This window comes from Solenopsis invicta, chromosome 16 (assembly GCF_016802725.1).
Source record: "Solenopsis invicta isolate M01_SB chromosome 16, UNIL_Sinv_3.0, whole genome shotgun sequence".
Lineage (NCBI taxonomy): Eukaryota > Metazoa > Arthropoda > Insecta > Hymenoptera > Formicidae > Solenopsis > Solenopsis invicta.
Window position 1 is genome coordinate 1,048,202 of NC_052679.1, and position 22,234 is coordinate 1,070,435.

Here is a 22,234-nt window from a genome sequence, read left to right on the forward strand (position 1 = left end):
AATTTATTTAAAAAGAAAATATATGTACAATGGACATTTCAACTCATTTTCGAGATGAATGCCACAAATCAGTTTGCTACAGATCTCGAGATGGAAGGCTCCCTTTGAAAGATGTCAAAATTATGAGAGCTGCTAATTAATAAAAAAATTAACACAGCTTTTGACATTACCATCTTTAAAATGATAAATGACAAACAAAATTTAAGCAATAAAAACATCTGTTGTTACTTAAGAACATTTTCTTTATAATATTTATAAATATTGATGCGAAAGAAATTGAGAAAGAATTATTATTTATAACGATGATTTAAACGTAGTAACGAGATATGCTTACTATTACAATATGTCATATTTAAAAACGTTATATAATTCATGAATATTTCATACTTTTACACGAAAGTATTACGATGGAACTTTGTTTTTAATTCCAAATGTTCTTTAAATTTATTTTTTTTTAAGAATAGTTTTTCAAAATTTTTTGCGTTTTTTTGCGATTAAATTACTTAAATTTCTCTTTTCCGTAAGCCTCTCAATGCAATTTTAGAAAATTATATTTTAAGTTTAAAAAACAAAGTTAAATAATTTGTTAAAAATTTCAAGAATGCTTATATATTGTAAAAATTTGACCAAGTTCTTATGTGAAAAAAGGCTGCAAACCGTCTTTAAGAATGCAAAGCAGAATGCGTTACACGGTATGCGCGCGATATTTTAAAATCGAATGCACACGACGCTTCTAAACAATACGGCGCAGAAATGAGCGCGTTGCGGAAGGCAAAGTAAAAATGAATATATTTTCCAATATTCTAAAAAAATAAAGGATAAAAGTGTATGTGAAACTAACTTTTAAAATGGAATACATAATGTTCTTTATTAAGGATAAATATAGGGAGAGGGAGAAAAGTTATTTCTGTGAAATAGAATGCGTCACGCGTTGTATCGCGCAAGTTTGTTGAAAATACATTGAAATTTATAAATGGCGAAAGAAATACGGCAACATGGACTTTGAAGCGGCAGTAATTGAAAATAACGGAACATGCAAACATTGCGTTCGGAAATGCAAAGTTATTAATATTATCAGTATTAGTAAGTTATTACTATCCAGACGATCGCCGCGTCTAATGAACGTTCCGCGATTTCCATCAGGGACAGGACAAGTCGTTCATCAAGGACGGGAACACGATTCCCATTCAATGTATGTATAAAGTAATAAGGGACGACTGGAGGTAGGAGAAGGAGCGAGAGAAAGAAAGAGAAGCGGGGCCGAACGGAGAACGAAAGAAGGAAAGGAAGAAACAGCAAACTACACGGACTCGGATAAATGGCCTTTCTTATTATTTTCATTACGGTTATAATGAAGTATTAATGGCGAGGCGGTCGGACGAGTCGACGGTGGACTATGCGGGAACGGGCGGGTGGTAGAGGGAGGAGAGGGAGGGCAGAGAAGAATGGGAGACGAACGACCGACGCAGGCGGACGGAGATGGACGGACGGATTGAAAAAAACCATTTAGCAACTGGCCATTATAATAATACGTGATTCGTTTATCTCGGTACAGTCGCGGCCGGACTGATTACCATTCTCCCTCCCCTGGATCACCATGGGAGATCCCACGTCGAGGGAGAAAGAGGGAGGAGGAGGAAGAGGAGAAGGGACGATCGAGCACAGCGTCGGCTCGCTCGATCCGCGCTCGTCATTTCCGGTTTTCTAATCGTCGTCCGTATCCGCCGCACGGCTGCATGCACACACGAATGCACTTTTGCACTCGTACGAACGGACGGACAGACGGACGAACGGACTCGAGCACGTACGGACGATTTTGCATTTCCCCGCGACGGTGCATGTAACCCGCTCGCGCGACCACCCATCTGGCTACGCGAACGGTTACGACTTAATATTTTGCGTATCCCAAAGGGAGATCCCCTTTGCCCTTCCCCCTTTCCTCCCCCAAGCGTGTACCCTCGGCTGCTTCTCAGTTCGAGAGGGATCGCTCCGAGAAGTTTGCCTCTCGCGTTCCGCGACAGCGTGAGCTCGTTGCTTGCTACTCCCGCTGTGGTTCTGGAACAATGAAGAAATATATAATATTACATACATACATACATGCATACATACATACATACATACATACATATATACATATATATATATATATATATATATATATATATATGCTACATCGCTAAGGGGACAGAGGGGGCTCGTCGATGTCACGGCCGTATACCTGCCGTCCGTTCCGTGTCGGGGAGCACGCTCGCGGAAGCGCAGCGTATACGGCTGCTTTCGCGGACTGTACGATAATGCAGCGGGATGGATACCTCGGCATTACAATATGAACTCGGTCCGCCTCGGTCACGTTCGCTTGACGATTGTGTGTGTATGTGTGTGCGCGTGCGTGTGCGTATGTGTATGTGTGGTCCACCTCCGATTCCTTCCCGCCGCCCTCGCTCTCCTCCTTTTTTTTACTACTTTCCCTCTTAGTCGCGCGAGCCGGACGTTCTCTTTCTCTTTCTCCTCCACCTCCTCCTCCTCCTCCTCTTCTTGCTTCTCGTCCTCCCATTTCTCCGTTTGGTTCTGCCGCACGTAAAATGATGGAAACTCATTATCCATTACGCCGGCGTTCGCGAGGAACGAAATCGCGAACGGTGAGTCTCGATGGTTGCCGAGGAGGCACATTCGAAAGAAGAATCATCGACGGAAATTGCTGTAATATACAAAGTGCTCTTTATTCTACGAAAATCTAAAGAGCTGATCGCCCTGATCCGGTCCTTTAATTTTCATCGCGGTACTAGAAATAGCCACTAGGTTTACGTAATCGAATGTAATTACTCGATTAATTGAACCACAATGAACGAAATGTTACAATGCAAACGCTCGAGGAGCAACGTAATGCTATATTTTTCTCTACGCGGCTTTGAAGCTAGTGACCACGCTGAGATAGCCGCGCGTGAAATTATGAAGACATTAGAAAAACAATCGTCGTGAAGCGGAACCGTCCGTTATCAGGAGGGGCGAGGGGCGAGGGGGATGCATCATCCTAATGAACGGCGACAGACCCGCTAACGTCTTCCCCCCCTCCCTCTCTCTCTCTCTCTCTCTCTCTCTCTCTCTCTGTTATCGAATTCACGTTGGGATAGAGAACGTACGAGCGTTCCTCCGGGTTTTCCAACCCGTCGCGGGCGTCTTTACACGCAGGAAGAGGAAACGAGACCTTGGCCGGTCGGGACAGGCATGAATTTTTCTCTTCCCCGGTGAAGTGCGTGCCTTGAAATTTACATAAGATGCACGCCGTACTGTATCATTGCGGGAGTCCGGGGCCGGCCGGGACGCATCGTTCGTTCTAATGACCGAGCGTTCAAGGATATTTACCTTTAATATTATAGAATCCCGGCCTCCTCTTTCTCTCTTTCTTTCTTTCTTTTTCTCTTTCCCTCGCTCCCTCTGACAGACTGAGCGAACGAGCGAGCGTCCACGGTTTGTTGGCCGTTTTCAATACTCGCAATTGGAAACCGCGCAATTTTCGCGGTGATTGCCGTGCGACGACCGACGACACGCCTTTTTAAGCAGCCGCTGCGTAAACACGCTCGTATGTGCACGCTTATGCTTATGCGGCGGAATCGCAACGCAACGCCGCGGCACGATCGATCGACCAACGAAGGAGGATCTCGTAAATTACCGCCGAGATACGCGTGCGCTCCAACTAGAATCGCTGCTGCTCGCTAGAAACTCAAAAGACAGACACCAACAACCTCGGCAGTTGATCGCTTATTAAACGGATGAATAAAATATGCCATGCGTTTTCTATTACTATCAACATTCGAGAGAGACCTGAAGAATGTCGCTTGTTAAAGTAAATGACTTGGTGAGCATGTTCCTGTATGCCCTATTTATCTGGATACTTGTGCAGAAATTTATTATTATTATTAATGTCAAATGTGTTTTTTATCATATTAAAATTTTAAAAATTTATCATCTTTAAATGTTTTTTATATTTACAAGACAGGTTATTTTATATATTATAAAAATTAACGATAAACAAAATTAATTTGCAACATACTAGTTGGGGTTTATATTTTAGAATTTTTTTTTAAATTTTTATGAAACATTGTATTTATGAAAATACTATATTTTTGTATTTATCTTATAAACTATATATTTAGAATAATCATTTAGGACATTAAAGACAAGAATTTTAGATTTTATATATATATATATATATATATATATATATATATGTATATATATGATGGTTAATTTTATTATTTTCGAAATAATTAATAAATTTTTCGTAATTTTGTATATTGATAATAACGTTTTTATATTTTATATTTTAATTAATTATATAATTAAATTATTTAATATTATCAATCCTTACAAAAGTTTAACAAACTTGGTTCTGTACCTATCGTTATATCTTGGGTATTGGGACATTTACCATAAATTTTATAAAAATTGCATAAGATTTTTGCACAGTCACTGAATAATTACCAGTAAATGAATTGTAACTGTTTAAGAAAGATATTAAAATAATAAAACTTTCAAGTAATAAACTACAAATTAATTGATATTTTTTATTCCTAATTTTTAATAGAGATTTGATTAAAATGTCATTTTTTTATTTAAAAATGTAATTTTATTAAGTTGTTTTTATTTGTTCATTGACTGGTACAATAATTCTTGAAAATTACTTTCAACATTTAAAAATATTTCATAATAAACTTTATGAGAAAAAATAATGATGACTAGCAATTAAATTTTAATGTTAATTTTAAATTCATTATTATGATAAAAGCACAATTTTCTAAGTACAGTACAAGATAAGAGTTTTAAAAAATGGGGTAAAAATTTTTTGTCGACTCACTTTATATATTTAATAATATCAATAAACAACGATTAAAACTTATACGTCAATCAGAAATAGAATTTGGATTCTTTAGCTTGATAGTGGACAATTATGTCAAAGGTGGACGCAGTAAAATTGTATGCTATAAAAATAGGCGTATTATCATAAATTAAATATGCAGTATTATAATTACTGTTCAATAATAAAGCCAATGTCTTATCCAACCTTGGAAGCGGTTGTCTACAATTCGAATATTCATAAGTTGCGCAAACAGATTGTCAATGTATAAATTCTATTCCGCCGATTCAATATAAATCATTAAATTCGCGTATAACGCATTTATGATTAATGCAGGTCGTAACCCACTATCGTGCATAAAACGTAAAACAACGCTTATGCGATTATCTGAGTAAATAACGTCGAGTAATATCCGTCATTAACTCGATACATAGTTTGTCCTGTCGCGGTCACAAAATATTTTAATAATGCTCTTTCTAATCAATAGTTGCTAGGTCTTTTCTCGCCGAAAATTTGGCGCGAGGTTTGTCGAGGTTAGCATTGGCACATTTTATATTCAATGTTTTTTAATCAGCAAATATATCGTCTTCTTTTATGTCAAAATGACATAAAAGATCTTCTATCCTTAATTAGTTACATTAAATTATTACGCCTTGCTGACGCTTCACTATTTACGTATCTGGATGCACAATTTATTTCCTCCTTTCTTCTTTTGTATGTAAATCTTATATAATACGTACGTAGTAAATTAAATTAGATTAAAAAGTCGTACGTGTAAACACACGACCCTGCTTGGCAGGTGATTTTAATCAGATTCTAATCAATTATTAATTGCGGAACTAATTACTAAGGCTGTGTAACTGAAAGATGAAACAATCGCGAGCCTGATAAATGGCATTCATTTACTCGATGGGCTCTATGGATTTATAAGAGAATTTATTTAAGTATTTTCCGGTACACACAGGTGAGACGTCTCGCAGGGTTATCTTTAGCCGTTGCGACGTTCGACCGGCCCGATATTCTCATCCGTTATTCTTTGATGTATTATTGATCACCGTCGCGGTGACGGTGCTTTTTGCCCTTCGGCGCTTCGGAGCGGAGACGCCGCCGGCGTTCGCGCCGTTCGCATCACCTCGCCTCGCCTCGCGCCGCCCCGCCTCGCGGCGAAACGCGCGGAAAATCGAAACTTGATGAAGATTTACGCGAACGAAGACAGATCGGCTGCTACGGGAATTTAATCGCCTAATGACAGCCTGCCGCCGCTGACACCTCGTGATTGGCGGCTGTGCACTTCTTCTGCGAGTACCATCCCTTTTCTCTTTCTCTTCTTCCGTCCCCTCTCCTTTTCTCGTCACTTTCCTGCCCGACATCGCATGCCTGTAATTGCCCAGTGTTTCCGTGTCTGTTCGCGAACAGTCTGGAAAACGAATAGAAACGCTAACGTCTTACTGTCGCTTTGCAGGGACTGCTAAATGCGCCGAGTGAAGTGCAACAAGGGCATTTCGAATATAGTATTTCGTATACATTGAAAAGGATCTAGTAATAATAATTATACTTAGATGACGGTTATTAAGCCTTGATGAAATAGTTTCAATTAATATAACCAAATATTTTGCAATATTTAATAACCGATTGTTTATTATTGTTATTATATATGGTTACTATTAATAAAATTATTAAATATTACTAAATATTTGATTATATTAATCAAACATTTAATTAAAATTTATTTCACCAAAACTAGATTATTATTACTAAACTCTTTTTCAGTGTATTCGCAGTAAGAACATTGAGGATGCTAGTTTAATAGAAAAAAAATTTAGTGTTTACAGTAAAAACTGTTTAGACATTTCTTAATAGCAAATTAAATATTTTATTTCATCATATAACAAAAAATTTAGTAGCTTCTGCGAAATACATATAATCTATGTATTTCATATATACATATATACAAATATTTGTTTGTACTGTACAGTTTTGTTTGATAATGTATCAAACTGTTTAGTTAGTATATATATAAATATATTTTTTATTTACGCGTATTTCGCAGAAGCTACTAAATTTTTTGTTATATAAAATAAAATATTTAGTTGTCGTAAAAAATTTCTCAATTAAATGGCTTTTGTTGAAGGTACTAAATTTTTTTCCTAGTGTGTAATAAAATGCTTTTGTCATTGCTTTAATGATAGAAGCGCCGTCATCTTCGATTGCATCAGAATAATAAAACTAATTTCTTTAAAAATATCGCAATTATACGGAAGAAAAACTCAAAATTTAGTTAGATACACTGATTTAATAATTTCGTTGGATCTACAAAATAATTATAAAAGTGACTGTTAAAATTTTTTGCAGTCTGGTCATTATACTTGAGCATTTTACATAATTATTTTGATAAGCCAACCAAGAATTATGTTCACATCTGTATCTAGCTAATTTTTTAAATACTTTAGCAGATAACAGTTCTATCGGTTTACATATATAAATATTTATAAATATTCAAGATTATCTGCGACATACATATGCAGATTTTAATTTACGCGGAAGAAAAACATTCTTGTTTTAAGACTGTCTCTATTTTTGAAATATTAAATATTAAAATAAGTTTATACATATAGTGTTAAATATAAAGACATAATTTTCCTTACAGAAGAAATTTTTTGTAATTTTACCAAGAAAAGTATATCTTCATCGTTCAAAAATTTTCATGAGTCGAGAAGAAAAAAATATCCGAAAGGAACAATACCTTCAAATTAGAGAATTAGAATTTTTTAATACTATTTTTATCAAAACAATCATATTGCGCTCTTTAGACGACCATCATAATACTGAAGTGTAAATATAATATTTTGCTGAAATTTAAGATGATTAAATTATTTAAAAAATATTAAATTAAATATAAGCAAGATTATCATTGTTTTTAACCAGACATAAACCAGAAATTATATTAATGATTGTTAAATCAAACCTATTAGTTTTAATTTACAATACTAATGTTTGATACTATTTTTCTATGTATATTGCATTTTTTCCTACTAAATTATAACAATTTGCGCTCGTAGATTATGACTATTTTAAGTTTATTATTTATTCACTTCCGATAACCCTCCGTTAGCTCAAAATTGAAAAGGTGATCTCCAATTTTGACCAAACCTCAAGGGAGCCTCGTCGTAGAACAAGGGATGCGACAAAAGGGTGGAAGAAAGTCCGATAAACACAACGTAGTTGTGGATTAAAAACACAGCGTACGGGTCGGATAACGCCGCTGCGATTCGCGCGTGCGACCCCTCTCGCAAATAATACCGACGAATTATGCCCATAAGTCCGCGCGAATGTGCGTGACGTGTCCGAGAGGGTAAGGGGGTACGAGAAGCTCACCGAGGGTGACCCTCTGACAATGTCGATTCGTCCAATCGGGACGCGCTGCCAAATGGAAACCCAAAAGTTTCACAACTCATATATCGGAAGCTCACCCACTACGCGCGCGACGCATCGGTACGATATGCACATGCAACAGCAACGCGTTTACACGCGCACGCGGTCGCACGTCGCGCGCCACCCGCCGCCGCCCGCGCGAGAAGTGTTTTGGTAATATTTACACAACAAACAATATCCCGCGGGATAGAATCGTCGGGTTTTATAATCCGCGATAGGAAAATTACGGTCCGCGCGGATACGAGTTCGCGCGCACAACGCCGCGCATCGACACACGTCTCGCCAAGTCGAACCGGTTCGATTGATGCTGCGTGGCGGGAATGGAAATGAATCTTACGCAAAAGATTCGCGTGAGAATCGGCCGAGTACGCTTTTAAGTGAAATCGTAATATCGCATTGCGAATTTAACGAAATGTGTACAACAATTTTCTGAATAAATATTGATATTAAAAAATTATAAAGTTTATAAGCTATTTTGCATATTTCTTCTTTATTTTAAAAATGTATTACATCCATTTTTATAAATGTTAATATTTATATTTTAAATGAACTATATGAAATATATGAAAGTTGTGTTACCAATTGTATTTAACTTTTATTAAATATTATATTTTTATATTTTATTTATTTTATTTGTTATCATTTTTTACTATTATAATTCTAAAATTTAAAAATAATGACAAAAATTTCATTTTTCTTTTCGTATAATTACTTTAAGTATTCAAAATGATTTATGCAAAGTTTTATCAAGATAAAAAAATTTGATTTATTTACAGAATAATTTTCTCATTGAAATGAAACTACATGTCATCTTGAACACTTAAAGCACTTGTATGAAAAAAAGTTGAGATCATTATGACTTTAATGTCTTTCTTTAGAGTACATTTCTACTTTTTATTAAAATTATTTTTGATCGAGGTGGAAAATCACCGCCAATTTTTTCGTGTTATTTTTAAATGCAATCTATAATTTTTTTATTAGTATTTTAATTTTTTTGAAAATAGGTGTAATATATTTTTGAGTATCTTCAACTTAAGAGGATTTCTTAAAAAATATTTTTAAGTAATTTAGAAAAATAATTTATTCCTTTTTCCTAAATCACTTAAAAAAAATTTTTTTTTATCACACCCACACAAATATCATTCTACATCTCAGAAATGTTTTACTGACGTAGTTATTACTGTAGGTGCGTAGTAGTTTCTTTTAATAGCACATTGTTGCTTACAAATAAAATAACATTCTTTTCTCCAAAGAGAATGTTCAGCTGTGACAATAGCAAGGCTTTCATAAAATATTCTACTCGCGCATTCTTTTTATAAAGGCTGTCTTTCTGCCGTCAGCTAGCATTTAATAGTAAAACACTGAGACGTATTTAGATCAACATTTCTTTAACTTTCAATTATTATGTATTTTTACAATTATAAATCTATAAATTAAAATTCAATCGAATCTACGTAAAATTGACGAACAAATTTAATGCTGCTATCTTTTTTTTAACTTCTTTTATTAGTCGTCTCTTTTATTCTCTTTCGAAACAGGTGTCTCGATATTTTTTTATCGAGAAAAAGTTATTAGTCGAGATTGGCAAGAGAATCTGGCGTAATAAAAATAATGCTAGAAAAAATAATGGGACAACCAGCGTAGAAACTGTTCGATTTACGGAAACGCAAGCGCGAACCGTTGCACGATGCATCGTGTGCGTGTTCTCACGAGCTGAATTTCGATGGGTGAAGACCGGAGTAGCGCACTAGCTTCGAGTGAGAGGTGCACAACACCCGGTAACCCAGTGTCGTGACCCACCACTGGAAACGCCGAAACCCTCCCGTGTTTGCGATTGATTCGTCCGTCTACCCCTCGGTTTTTCATCCTCGGCCCTTGGGGCGCGCCTTTCGCTGCCTCTCTTTCTCCCTCTTTTTCTCTCCTTCTCTCCCAAATGCTATTACGGTGTCGGTCGTGGAAACGGCTCGATGAAGCCGTAAAAAGCCTTCGTGAACCGGCTAAGAATTTTTATGAGACACTTGCGAGCGGGTCTAGTCTCGTTCGCGAGTAATAACCCTTCCCGACCCGACGAGATGGATAAGGCCTGCTAATCGGTAATAAAACGTAGGCCTTGCTTTGAAAAACGATTTTTTTAATAACTCCTGACTTTTTTTCTAAAAATGTAAATCTTGAAGAAACTTTTTAACGATAATAAGAAAAATATTTTTCTTTGTTCTCGAAAAGTTATGCAATTAATCAAGTTCTAAAATATCACACAATTTTACGGTTATGAAGAATTCAATATATATTTTATAATATCTCATTATTTAATAATATTATGATTGACAATATCAAAATATAATTAAAAAAAATCTAAATTTGGTTCAATAATTAATTAAATAATTTAGTTTAACGATTGGAGCCAATTAAGTTGATCTAATCACGTCGTTTATTTACGTGACATTTTTTGTCAGAATATCGTACGTCCAAATTGAGGCAGACGATCTAAGGATCGAGCAAAAGAAAAAAAGAGAAAAGGTAAAAAAACGCTACTCCCCGTGATATCCCATTCAATTACCTTCGGCGATCCATCCAAGATTGACGATGGCGCGGTACGATAAGAAAAAAGAGGAACAGCCACATTTTTCAATGCGAAATGCTGATCGCGAACGTTCGATCTCTCGCTTACGGCGAAAGAGGCAGAAAGTACGTACGCGCTTGTACGTATGTTTCGTATCGTTTCGTATAATGAATTGGTCCTCGATTTATGAACGATCCGGGGAAATCCCCTAGCGCGCAGATAGAGTTACTCGCTTCACGTAGGTGAGTTTGTTTCGATCGAGAGGAAAATAATTTAAGCATCGCGAAGCCGGTAATTAATCCGCGGGTCGGTGGGGGTCGCGGGAAAGGGGCGGGAGGGGAAAACGGCCCTCGCTGGCGCCCAGATACACTTGATTAGCGTTTCATTATTATCGCACAATGAAGACACTTGGAACGCATTGCCCTTTATGATTTCCCACATGCAGAAACAATCGATGCAATGACGTGTGCGCGCATGAGCGCCACGGCTATCAGATTAGAGACCGGGAACGGGAATAATTCGTCGGATCTTTGTCCCTAATCACAATTGATACACCGACGGGGCGGGCTGCACAATGGAGGCGTACCACCCGGTATATGTGTGTACATTTTACCATTCGCCGCGTGTGACACATCGGGTGTACCCTACCTGCACCCTGCACCCCCGCCGTACCCCTTGGCGCGAGTATGAGCGCGAGCGCGCACCCGCGTGCACGACGCTTGTTTATCGCTCAAATAGCCGCCTATAGGCGTGATCCCCACACGACGCCCGGTATATTTAGGCTTTTCGTTTAGAGGCGCGCGCGCGCATATAATATAACCGCTCGATATGCATTATACACTCGCGTACGAGTAGTGAGCCGCCCGTGTATACATATACATATATAATTATACGAATACACTCACATATATGTATATACGTTTCGCGCATACCGTGAGTCGTGTTCTCACTCCCCCTCCCTTCTCTCTCTCTCTCTCTCTCTCTCTCTCTCTCTTGCTCTCCCTCCCTTGCACTAACCAACCCTCAACGTCCCTCGCCACCCCCGCGTATATTGATATCGATGGACGAGAGCTCGAAATCCATGGGCGCTTTATTACGACGAACGATATGTAAGCGGCACTCCAACGCGGAATCCTATTATTATACCGGACAATTATAATAATTATTTACCTTTCCCGTCGTAACAATTAATATCGCGGGCTCTCGCGCGCGTACACGTGGGCGACCGAGCGTGCGGCCCCCCACGCACGCACGCACGCACGCACGCACGCACGCACGCTTACTTTGGTGCGTGTGTACGCTTCGTAAATGCTAATTTTCCGATCGGCGTGTACGTACGCGTACGTAAGCGCACGTCTGTACGTGCGCACCAATATTTACCGAGCGCTAATCACGCGACCTGCAAGACCCGCGAGTGCTCGCACATTTGTTTAGAGGCAGTTTGGACATTGTTGGCGATTTTAATTAATATTAGCAAGGATAACGGCAATTATCATAATCATCGTGACGTCCGTGCGATTATCTATCGTTCTGCGTCCTTTTTTATTTTGTTACGATTGAAAAGATGATATTTTTAATTGAAGAAAACTCCTTTTTTTCATGTGAATGTCGTATGTATAGAGAGTGTACGGAATGGCTCTTCAGCTTTCTGAAAGAATTTAAGGAATGATTCGCTTCATATGATCATATGTCTGAAAGTTTACTTGAGAGAAAGATTTAGTTTTAAAGATATTGGGTGTTAAAATTGAAAAAAAATATTATTTTTCTTAAAAATTATCAAAAACTACGTGGATTATTTTTATCGAACTTTATTTATGTTTTAAGGCTTGTTTTTGGGGGTCATATATTATTTTTTTTCTAATCGTGGGAGAATCTAAGAATAAGTGAATATTCTTTTCTTTTAATGAAAAATTGGTATGCCACAGATTTTTTTCAAGTTTGAATTTTTTGTGATAAATGAGATAAATCAACACAAGAGACTTTCTTAATAACCCGAGTAGTTCTCATGGTTTAAAAAAAAAAATAAAAATTTTTTTTCAATTTTGACACTCTTATATAACTAGACCGTTTTGGTCATGCAATTATTTGAAGTTGTCGTTTTGAATCAATGTGAGGAAATCACCTTTTAAATTTTTTTAGAATACCTGGACCGTCTGATATTATGGCAAAGTTTTATTGTTTATTCTTCGACTTAATTTTAACGATTAAATATTACTTTATAGCAACGTCGTTAATCGCAATTGTTACGTTGAATGGTTACTTGTCTGGGAGTGTTTTTTTACCCTAAAACGTGTCTATTTTGAACTTTAAATCTATTTGTGTGTCTGTACCGGTTCTGAAGAGGGACGCATCGGATCGCGGGCGCTACAATGGTTGATCATAGGCAGGCCGTTCGTTTATTTGTTTATTATTTGCCAGAATAATTCCGTCGCCGAGCGCGTAATAACATTGTCTGTTGTATTATCAAGGAATTTGCATTTCCGCACGCGGTAAAGAGTAATCAATTGAAGTATTGAGAACTGGAAGCGATCTCAATCACAATCGTTAAATCATTTGGCGGATAGACCATTTACCATTTGCAAGCTGTAACGGAAACCTCCGATTCATTGACAAATTCAGAATTTATTTTTCCTCGCGCGTAATTTTCATGGCATATATTCGATGCTCTCGGCACAATAAACTGCAAGAGAACAAGTATTAATTTTCCACCGTTCTCCACATCTGACATTACGAATAAAAATTCACGAATGGATTTGGAAATTGAATTGTATCATTGGCGCCGTATTAATTATTACAAAAATGTGAATCGTCGATTCTGAAGAAATTCTCTCGTGTTCTCTCCATAAATATGTTACAAATTGTTCGCTAACTCACGAGTAAACCTAGTGGATACACTCTGATTTCTTTCCAACTTTGCACAAATTACACAAATAAGTAAAGAAGCTCCAACTAGCGGATATTGGAATAATAAAAAAGAACGTTTAATACAAGGTGGAAGTTTGCGCAATCAATGATTTAAAAAACTCCTAGATTCTTGTCGCAACTGATTTTTTTGCCCGTATACCTACTTGATAAATGTGAGGCTAAACTGAAGGGTTGTAATTGCTCTTAAAACGCTTATGAGCAAAAACAGAAAGACATAAGTGAAATATTTTTTGTAGTTCTGTACTTGTACCAAGAAATTGAAATAAATCAAAGTATAAAGTAGCCCACTTGAACAGTTTTGTTTGTAGGATAATTGAAAGGTGTGAGCGAACAACTGCTCGCGCGACAGTAAAATTTAGCAAGTTTTTTCGCGAATTTCAAAGTTTTTGGGAAAATCTTGACGCGAAGAAGACCGAGCATCGCCGGTAGCACTCGCAGCAATAATCCACGGAAAAAAAAACCGTGGGGGATGATTTACTGAAAAACCGGTGGCCGTGTCTCGATGCCGCCGAGGGGTACGCGGGGATAGCGGATACAAGAAGAGATGGGGCGGGGGGTCGGAGGGGGCCAGAGGTAAGGGGAGCGGGAAATAGCCGCGCGCTGAAGCCGGCGCGTAAATAATTTCTGATATAATACGGTTAAAAATTACCAAGTTTAATATTAAATAATTCATTTTAATACTGGCTGGCGGCCGCCCCCGGGGGTGGAGACCGCCGCCGTGGAGACGGCGGCAAGGGAGACGGGGGTGGGCGCGCGGGGGGTGTTGGATGGCGGGGGACGAAGGGGGGACAGGAACGTAGCTACTCGCGGGGGCCGACGGGGCCCGCGCCCAGGAGGCATCTATAAATTTCTAAAGTTAATAAATACGTAATGGCCAGCCATGCTTTGTAGCCGCCCGGCGCTCTGTAGATTTTACTTTACCGTAAAGGTAGCGCCGTCTCGCTCTGTCTCTCCCTCCGGCTACCCATTCCTCCCCCCCCCTCTCTCTATCTCTCTCTTTGTCCTCTCTCCGTCTCCTTCGTTCTCACCCCGAGTTGGATCTTTCGATCTCGTGAAAATTTCACGAATGAAATTTTGGCCGTGTCTATCCTCCGTCCATCTCCTGAAGAATGCACTGTCTTTACTTGAGTAAACGATCCATAGGAAGGTTACGGCGATAGTAATAACACGGCAACAGCATAGACATTTTACAATTGCTATACCCATGTGACCGATATTATGTTAATGTTCAGAGTTTTGTTACTTAGGCGGTACCAATTGTAGTAACGTATCTTACCAACGTAATCAACTCGCCGTTGATTACGAAATTCCAAGAAATTGTGTTAAATACTGAATAAATTTGCTTGTATAGTTACTTCTTCTTACGTGAACGTTTCATTATCCTTCGCCCGCAATTGTACTGAAACGCATAAACGGAGGACTCGCGTGAGAAAGATATCAAGAGCGGGACGTGCGTCGGCCGAGAGAAATAGATAGAGCGGACGTTGTTTATTACTTCTCCGAAATTAGCCTGATTCCCCATGAGCAAACGCGGTATAATGCCCGCAGCAATTTAAAGTCGACGGGAATTCAAAGAAGCGGGAGTTCAAAACAAAGCGAGTCGATCGTCGTGGAAGTCACTGGAGCTTGGCCCGATCGCGAGTCAGGCCGCGCGCGGCAATACGTGAAATCTCGTACACGGCCCTCGTCCCGCTTTTTTCCTCTCCCTCTCGGATCCTGTGTGAGTATGCGTGTGTGTGTGTGTGTGTGTGTGTATGTGTGTGACGTAGGTGGGCCCCGATAAGAATCAGGCGAGCGTGAATGGCGACGGGGAAAAGGGACATTAGTCGGGCATTATCGCGTCAAGCGACGCACGGTCGAACTGCCGGAAAAGGAATGCAAGCACCGTGGCGTATGCGAGCGCTACCGACACACCGACGTTGCGATGCTACTGGCGAACCCCATTGTTGTTGCACCGAGTAATATAAACAATTGGCCCTGTCCGTCTCCCAGTTTCCGGCCGTCACTCGGAAGCCCCGACATTTTTATGGATCGCGAGGGCCGCTCCGGGGTCTCTCCTTCCTTGAGCCTCCTGAATATTAATGCGCGAATTTCAGGTTCTATGTATTATTTACGTGCGTTCGCGTCGGAAACCACGCGACTAGACTCCTTCGGGATTCGCGCGATCCCACGCGATACAGGCGCGGAAGAAAAATATCTCCGAGTAATCTCGGCACTTTTATCAATTTCAACGCGCAGATTATTGTAGATCATGCGATAACACAGCGCAACAATTCGCATATTGTGCATAATACATATCTCCCCGCGCGATATATTTCACAATATAATATACCTGCATCGCTGCATCGTCTGTGTTGAGCAAATTCTATACAATCTTTTCACATAATGAAAGAACATGATCAAATTTCGAGGCTTAATTTATGATTAGTATGTAGACTGAATTTTTTCCAAATTTTTTGTAGTTTTCTAGATAACTTTCTAAATAGCGTTGAATTATATATTTTTTAAATAAGGTACGCAAATTAAAGTTTTTTTAAAGCCAAATTGAATCTAACCGAATTGTATTCTTTTGTTCAAACTTGATAAAATTTTATTCAAATCGAATCGAATTATTCATACGTAACTTTTAATTCACATAATTATTAGGTTGAATATTAATATATAGGTAATAACAAAATAATTTCACATTTAAATTGAGAAAAACTTTTAACCAATTAAAAGCGGATCTTAGTGCTCAATAATAATTTTCTATGTGAATTTATACATTTACAAGTTCCATCGAACTGTGTACTGTATGTTTGTCAAGCTTTAAAACGCAGCTGTTAAGAAGAAATGTAATTAAACTGCACAAATTAAATTACTAGGCAATTTAATAATTTTGATGCCTACAAACATCTCTAAAATACTTCCCTTATCCAGAAAACTATAAAGAATTTGTTGCGAAAAATATTACCTAGGTCAAGGTTTGAATCTGGATCTCCCTACATTCTGTGTCTTTATCAGTTCAACCATCGAGGCACTTGGCAATATTCATCGCAACAACCGATGTTGTAAGATAGCATCTTTCTGGCCAACGCGAATAAACAGTAATTATTAATGACCGGGAAGTGTATCAAAAGATTTCCATACTTTAAGGAAAATAATACTGATTATGTAATATAAATTTATTTTACAGATGTTTTGACTATACAATGCGACCTAAAAATAATCAAAATTTAAAAATAAACATTTTTTTTAGATTTTTTTCTCTCCAATCAACGACAAAAAATGTTGAATGCGAATGATTGAATTTTGATCCTGAAATCAGTTGCAAAAAAGACAACAACGGGAAATTTGATTTGTAATGGTTATAATGTATTTGCATCGTAAATAGTCTTATTTTGCTACAGTTTTAAGTAAATAACTTTTAAACGGGTAAGAGGATTCAAATAAACCCTTGCACGAATATTTGTTAGAGTTTTATTAAATGTAAAAAAATTTGATTTAAATCATTATATTACTTCTTTGTGAAATTTGCGAACAAATACTATAGAAATGTGATTTTGTATAAGAATCAAGTAAATAAACAATTAAATAATTTTCAAAAATTAATAAGAGTAATACTTAAATTTTATACAAATACTCAAACGTTATAATAGATCAATCTATAAAATTTAAAAATTTTTGGTAATACTTTAATCATATTATAAAATATGATACATCGTTAATCGAATTTTATAAAATTGTTGATATAATATTTGATTCATATTCGTATCTCTTAAAAGTTTTCCAATAGTTTGCTCTACAGTTGTGGAAAAAAAAGTTTTAAATAATTTAATCGCAAAATATATAACGATAAATAAAATATATGAAAATGGTTCTCTCTTCTATTGTTTGACAAAATATAAGCATTTTGAAAAATACACATGTCCATATAAAAGAATGGAGATTAAAAAATATTTTGAAATTAAAAAATGAAGTGTTTTATCATAACATTTGCGTTTTAGAGTATAAAATGTTCATGAATTGTACAATATGTTTTTTAAAAATATGATATTATACTAGTAAAAATATGATAGTATCACTTGTTATTATATTTAAATTATTATTATAAACTTTTCTCAATTTTTTTACATCAATATTTATCAGAATAATTAAAATATTTTTAAATAATAAATTTTAAAGTTTGTTAACTAACTTTTATTTTGAAGCTGGTAATGTTTAATGCTTCTGTGTTACAAAATATATACTGTTGAAAAATATGTGAAAAAAATCTGCTGGTTGAAGTTTTTGTGTTAAGCAATGAACATATTCATGTGTGAATTTAATACATGTCTGCTATGTTAACTGAACTTAAGAGATATAAAATGTAGCATTGTGAAAATAATTTAATATATTTTTTTAATAATTTTACATTTTGTAGCTATAAACATTTTTTAAAAAAAAGAGCGTTGATGTTACATTATGACATATGGATAACTGTGCCAAACTTTTTCACTATTCTTCTGTTAATTTTATCTTAAAAATTATTAATTGTACACACAAGTAACTTCAAATTACGATCAAGATTACATTTCTTTTTTGTTGAAATATTAAGGCAGCATTAATGTTATCATTTAACACATCCAGATTATGTTAAATCAACACAAAATTTTGAGTGGGCCGTTTGGGACATGTGATTTATGTTAAATTTAACACAATGTTTTCAACTGTGTATAAATGAAAAGTCGTGATTCTTCTTCATATTTTAAATTAGAGAAATTCCTTAAAGCAAATCGTCCAGAATTGACATCAGCTCATACATGAAACTAAAATCGTAGACGGAGAGCGGCAATGTGACAAGGATCCGTGTAAAAAAATTCATAGCGTAGATGTTTGAGGAATTATGAGCGCGTCGTGTTACGATCGATCGGGCCAGGCTAGCTAAAAATACGTACAGTTTAGACAGTTTTTGAAGCACGTCGAAGGGATGATTTATAGCGCGGGAGCCAAATCGGTGCAAAGGCGCCTTTCGTTCCGGGGAAAGGCATTCCCGGTGTGTGTCGTAACGAACGCGCGTAATCGATATCATCGCGGCGATATCAAATTAATAAACGAGAACCTCGACGTGTCAGAAATGATACCCAATCGCCGACGTCATCGCCACCGTCGTCGTCGAAGATACACAAAGGCACGTCGAATATCTTATTCGATATTTAAGGCGAAGCTTTGGGACCTATTATTTATGACGTCATTTTGTATCTTCATTCCGGTCTCGTAATTGGACTCGGTATTAATCGCGCGTTGCGCGTTAACGCGGCCGCGGTTTTACCTGAACGTTAACGAGGCCGCGTCTCTTTTTATTGAGGGTAAAAACGCGTTGGCTGATTACCGCTACAGAGTTATAGAAATATTACGATCGCGAAGCGATCAACGTGCCTTACATCGTGCACCGCAAATTCTAATACCATATAAATTCCTCCTACAAAAAACTTTATTGCACTCTTAAACTTTTGTTACCAATTAAATTTAATGAAATTAAATTGGATATATATTTATTCTTTTTTTAAAATTGAAATTTGCTTTAACACGATTTTAATTCGAACCCTACTCACAGGGATATATCTCGTAGCTTAACGTTAAAAATTTGTAAAAAAGTTAAGGGCCAATAAAACTTTCGCCAAGGAAGAACAGCTCTCGGATCTTCCCGCAAAATTAAAGAAAAAAAAAAAAAAAATTCGTAGCACGAAGAAGACGATACATCAGAGGAGCAAGTTGAGCGCTCTGTACGACGCTAGAACGTCGTCTCGCTATAAATTATGTTTGCGAACTCATCGCGGAAGTAGTCTGCGATGTTCTCGAATCCTATGTAGGTCTGCCTATTGTTAGGCATTTCTTCTTTTTTTTCCTCTCCTCGTGGGACGTAATCGCGATTGGCCGAACGAGCGAATACGCACCGACCGACACGCGCGCCGCGTGTACGCTCTCCGCGTCCTGTGTGCGTTTGCACGCTTCAGCCCCGTTAATACAGCACCGACAACCATAAAGCCTATCCATCTAGCGCGGCCTGACTTTTTCCCGGCGTGAAAGGAGCGTTATTAATTTCTTCGTGCGCGCGGCGCATGTTAATGGAAACGCATGTTTCTCGGTAATTAATTCCCGCTCCTCCTCGGGCGGCCGCCGGAACCTATTTGAGGACACGTTCCTCGCCGCGCCGCTCTACGCGTGGGGAAGGGAAGATCTCTCCCGGATCATCGTAGATCAAAACTCTCTGGCATCGATCCACGGCCGTGCGCGCCGTCGCCGAGGGCTCTTCGGCCTCTGTTAGCCTAAAATACAGAACGCGCTACGCGCGCGCTCCGCTGTACGCTCCGCCGGACACATACCGTGTAATCCATCGCGTGGATACTCAGCTCGTCTACCGGATGCGCCGGCGATTTCGCGTCCGATTCTCCAGCTGCACGAGAAGCGTTGAGAATGATAATCTAAGCCACACTTGTAACAACATGTCACAATACAGAGTTAACGTGAGTTAGTATACTCGGCTATATTATGTTAAGAGATTACCCCGACGCATAATGGCAACGCAACGGCACGTTGGTGCCATTAGTTGGTTAATTTGCTCAATTAAAGTAAAGTAACGTAACTTAAATTAACATAAAGTTAGTTGATTTGCTATATGCTGTTAGAATTAGTTTGAGCTATTTACTTGGATTACGGCGTTGTTGCAGTGTTTCAAATGCGATCTCCCTGATAAGATTTCGAGGTATCTACCTACAAAATTCGAAAGACTTCTCTTAAATGCTTAATTTACAGATTTACATTAATTTACACTTAATTCAGGAATATTCCAGGAGTCGTTTGATTTTTTCACGTAAAGAATCTTCCGTCCATAATTTATTCGCGAGCATTACATATATAATTTTGCACTCAATATTTTTCTTAGAGTAAGAAGAAGTGAAAGAAGTGAATACGGATTCTCAATCAGTAGCAAAAACTATTGTACCGAGCTTGATTTTCTCGCAACTGGGGAGTAAAGAAGAGATGACTGCTCACTCAATTTAGAGAAAAGTTTACGACTCTTGTTCTTATTCTAAATAATAAACAATTTTCCTCTTCTTTCTGTAGTAAAACTAATAAATTACGAGTAACGAAGCTTTACTACGAATTCGCCGAAAATTCCGTACGAACTGAAGAATGATAGTTGACCGCAGACTTAATTTTATTCTCACGAAAGTATATTTGAACTTTTAAATTAATTTCATGCGAACCAGAGCTCTCGCCCGGAGCTCGCGGGAGGCGAATTTTTTTCCGGTGCAGATTTTTTTCCGGATGACGCGCGCGCGGTATTTCGCGATTAATTACCTGCCGATCTATCGAGACAGTCCGAAGCAAGCTTCGCCCCGCGGTCCTGGGGCTGCGTCTCTTTTCTCATCCCGTATCTCCGTCTCCCTTCCGTTCTCTCTCACGCGCTCACGCCGTCTCTCTCATTCTCCGCCACTCTCGTGTTATCTCTCCCTTTCTCTCTCCCTCTCACGTCTACGAGTCAATCACTGGGTATACACGAAACTCGCGCACATCGCCGTGGAACAGGCCGCAGCATACATTAATCACTGATGCTAATGGTATCATAGCCAGCATAGCTGGCTCATTCTCTCTCTCTCTCTCTCTCTCTCTCTCTCGTGCGCGCGCGCTCGTTGTTCGTACGAGACAGCTACCACCGCGTATAAAACGTACATGCACAAACGTGCACGTGTACACACACGCACACTCTCTTGTCCGCACACATGCTCGTCGGACGCCTATCTTGATCCTTGATTCGCTCGCGCACACGCAGTCACGTAGCGCAGCTCGGGGATCCAATGGATGAACAGTTAGAATGCAGTAATACGCGGGGAAATGTATTCCACTTATTCCGCGCCGTGTGTAAGTCTCGCTATCGCGAGCAAGAAACGAATGGCCGACATCGAGGGCACGCCGTGGAAAAACTCGGTCTCCAACAATGCCGGGGTGTTTCGTAAGATTTCGCGAGCGCGTGTACCACGCGCGCGGTCGACGAATTCGCCGCGGCTTGGTGGGCTCGGTGGGCTCGGTGGTGGGCGGGCGCAAAATTTAAAGCAAGGGAAAATTTTAATTATGGAACCATTTAACGTCGGGAATTATTCGTGGTTTTCATGAATGAAGCTTCGGCGAGATGCAAATAGACGGGGAAAATCTTATTCATTAATTAATTTTAAATGGACATTATTTTAATGAGATCGTAAGTTGAAACTTGACGTGCCCATAAATGCATTTCATTTGAAATTTTAGAAGTGGAATGACTTAAGTTTAACTCTCCGATACTCTTTTAAGATTGTCGCGGTTTATAATCTAGTCTGACCGGGGACTTTCTCATGCATATGCCATCGCAGAGAAACTGGCAACTTCGTTTAAGAAAAAACTCGCGAATTTAATATTGATAGCTCGAGATATCGCGAGATTAATTTCCACAACACAGATACATT

At 38.2% G+C, this 22,234-nt stretch overlaps 2 protein-coding genes across 2 annotated transcripts in view; one reads left to right on the top strand and one right to left on the bottom strand.

Moving 5' to 3' along the window:
• The window catches only part of LOC120356873, a 118,197-nt gene that overhangs the window by 53,203 nt on the left and 42,760 nt on the right, over positions 1-22,234 (top strand). The window lies entirely within an intron of this gene.
• Positions 4,847-21,392, bottom strand: LOC105196115. Its single transcript, XM_026131960.2, has 2 exons — positions 21,096-21,392; positions 4,847-6,272 (listed from the first exon to the last, which is right to left on the bottom strand). The coding sequence occupies exons 1-2, from the start codon at positions 21,163-21,165 to the stop codon at positions 5,878-5,880; spliced, it is 465 nt and encodes a 154-aa protein (XP_025987745.2). The 5' UTR covers positions 21,166-21,392; the 3' UTR covers positions 4,847-5,877.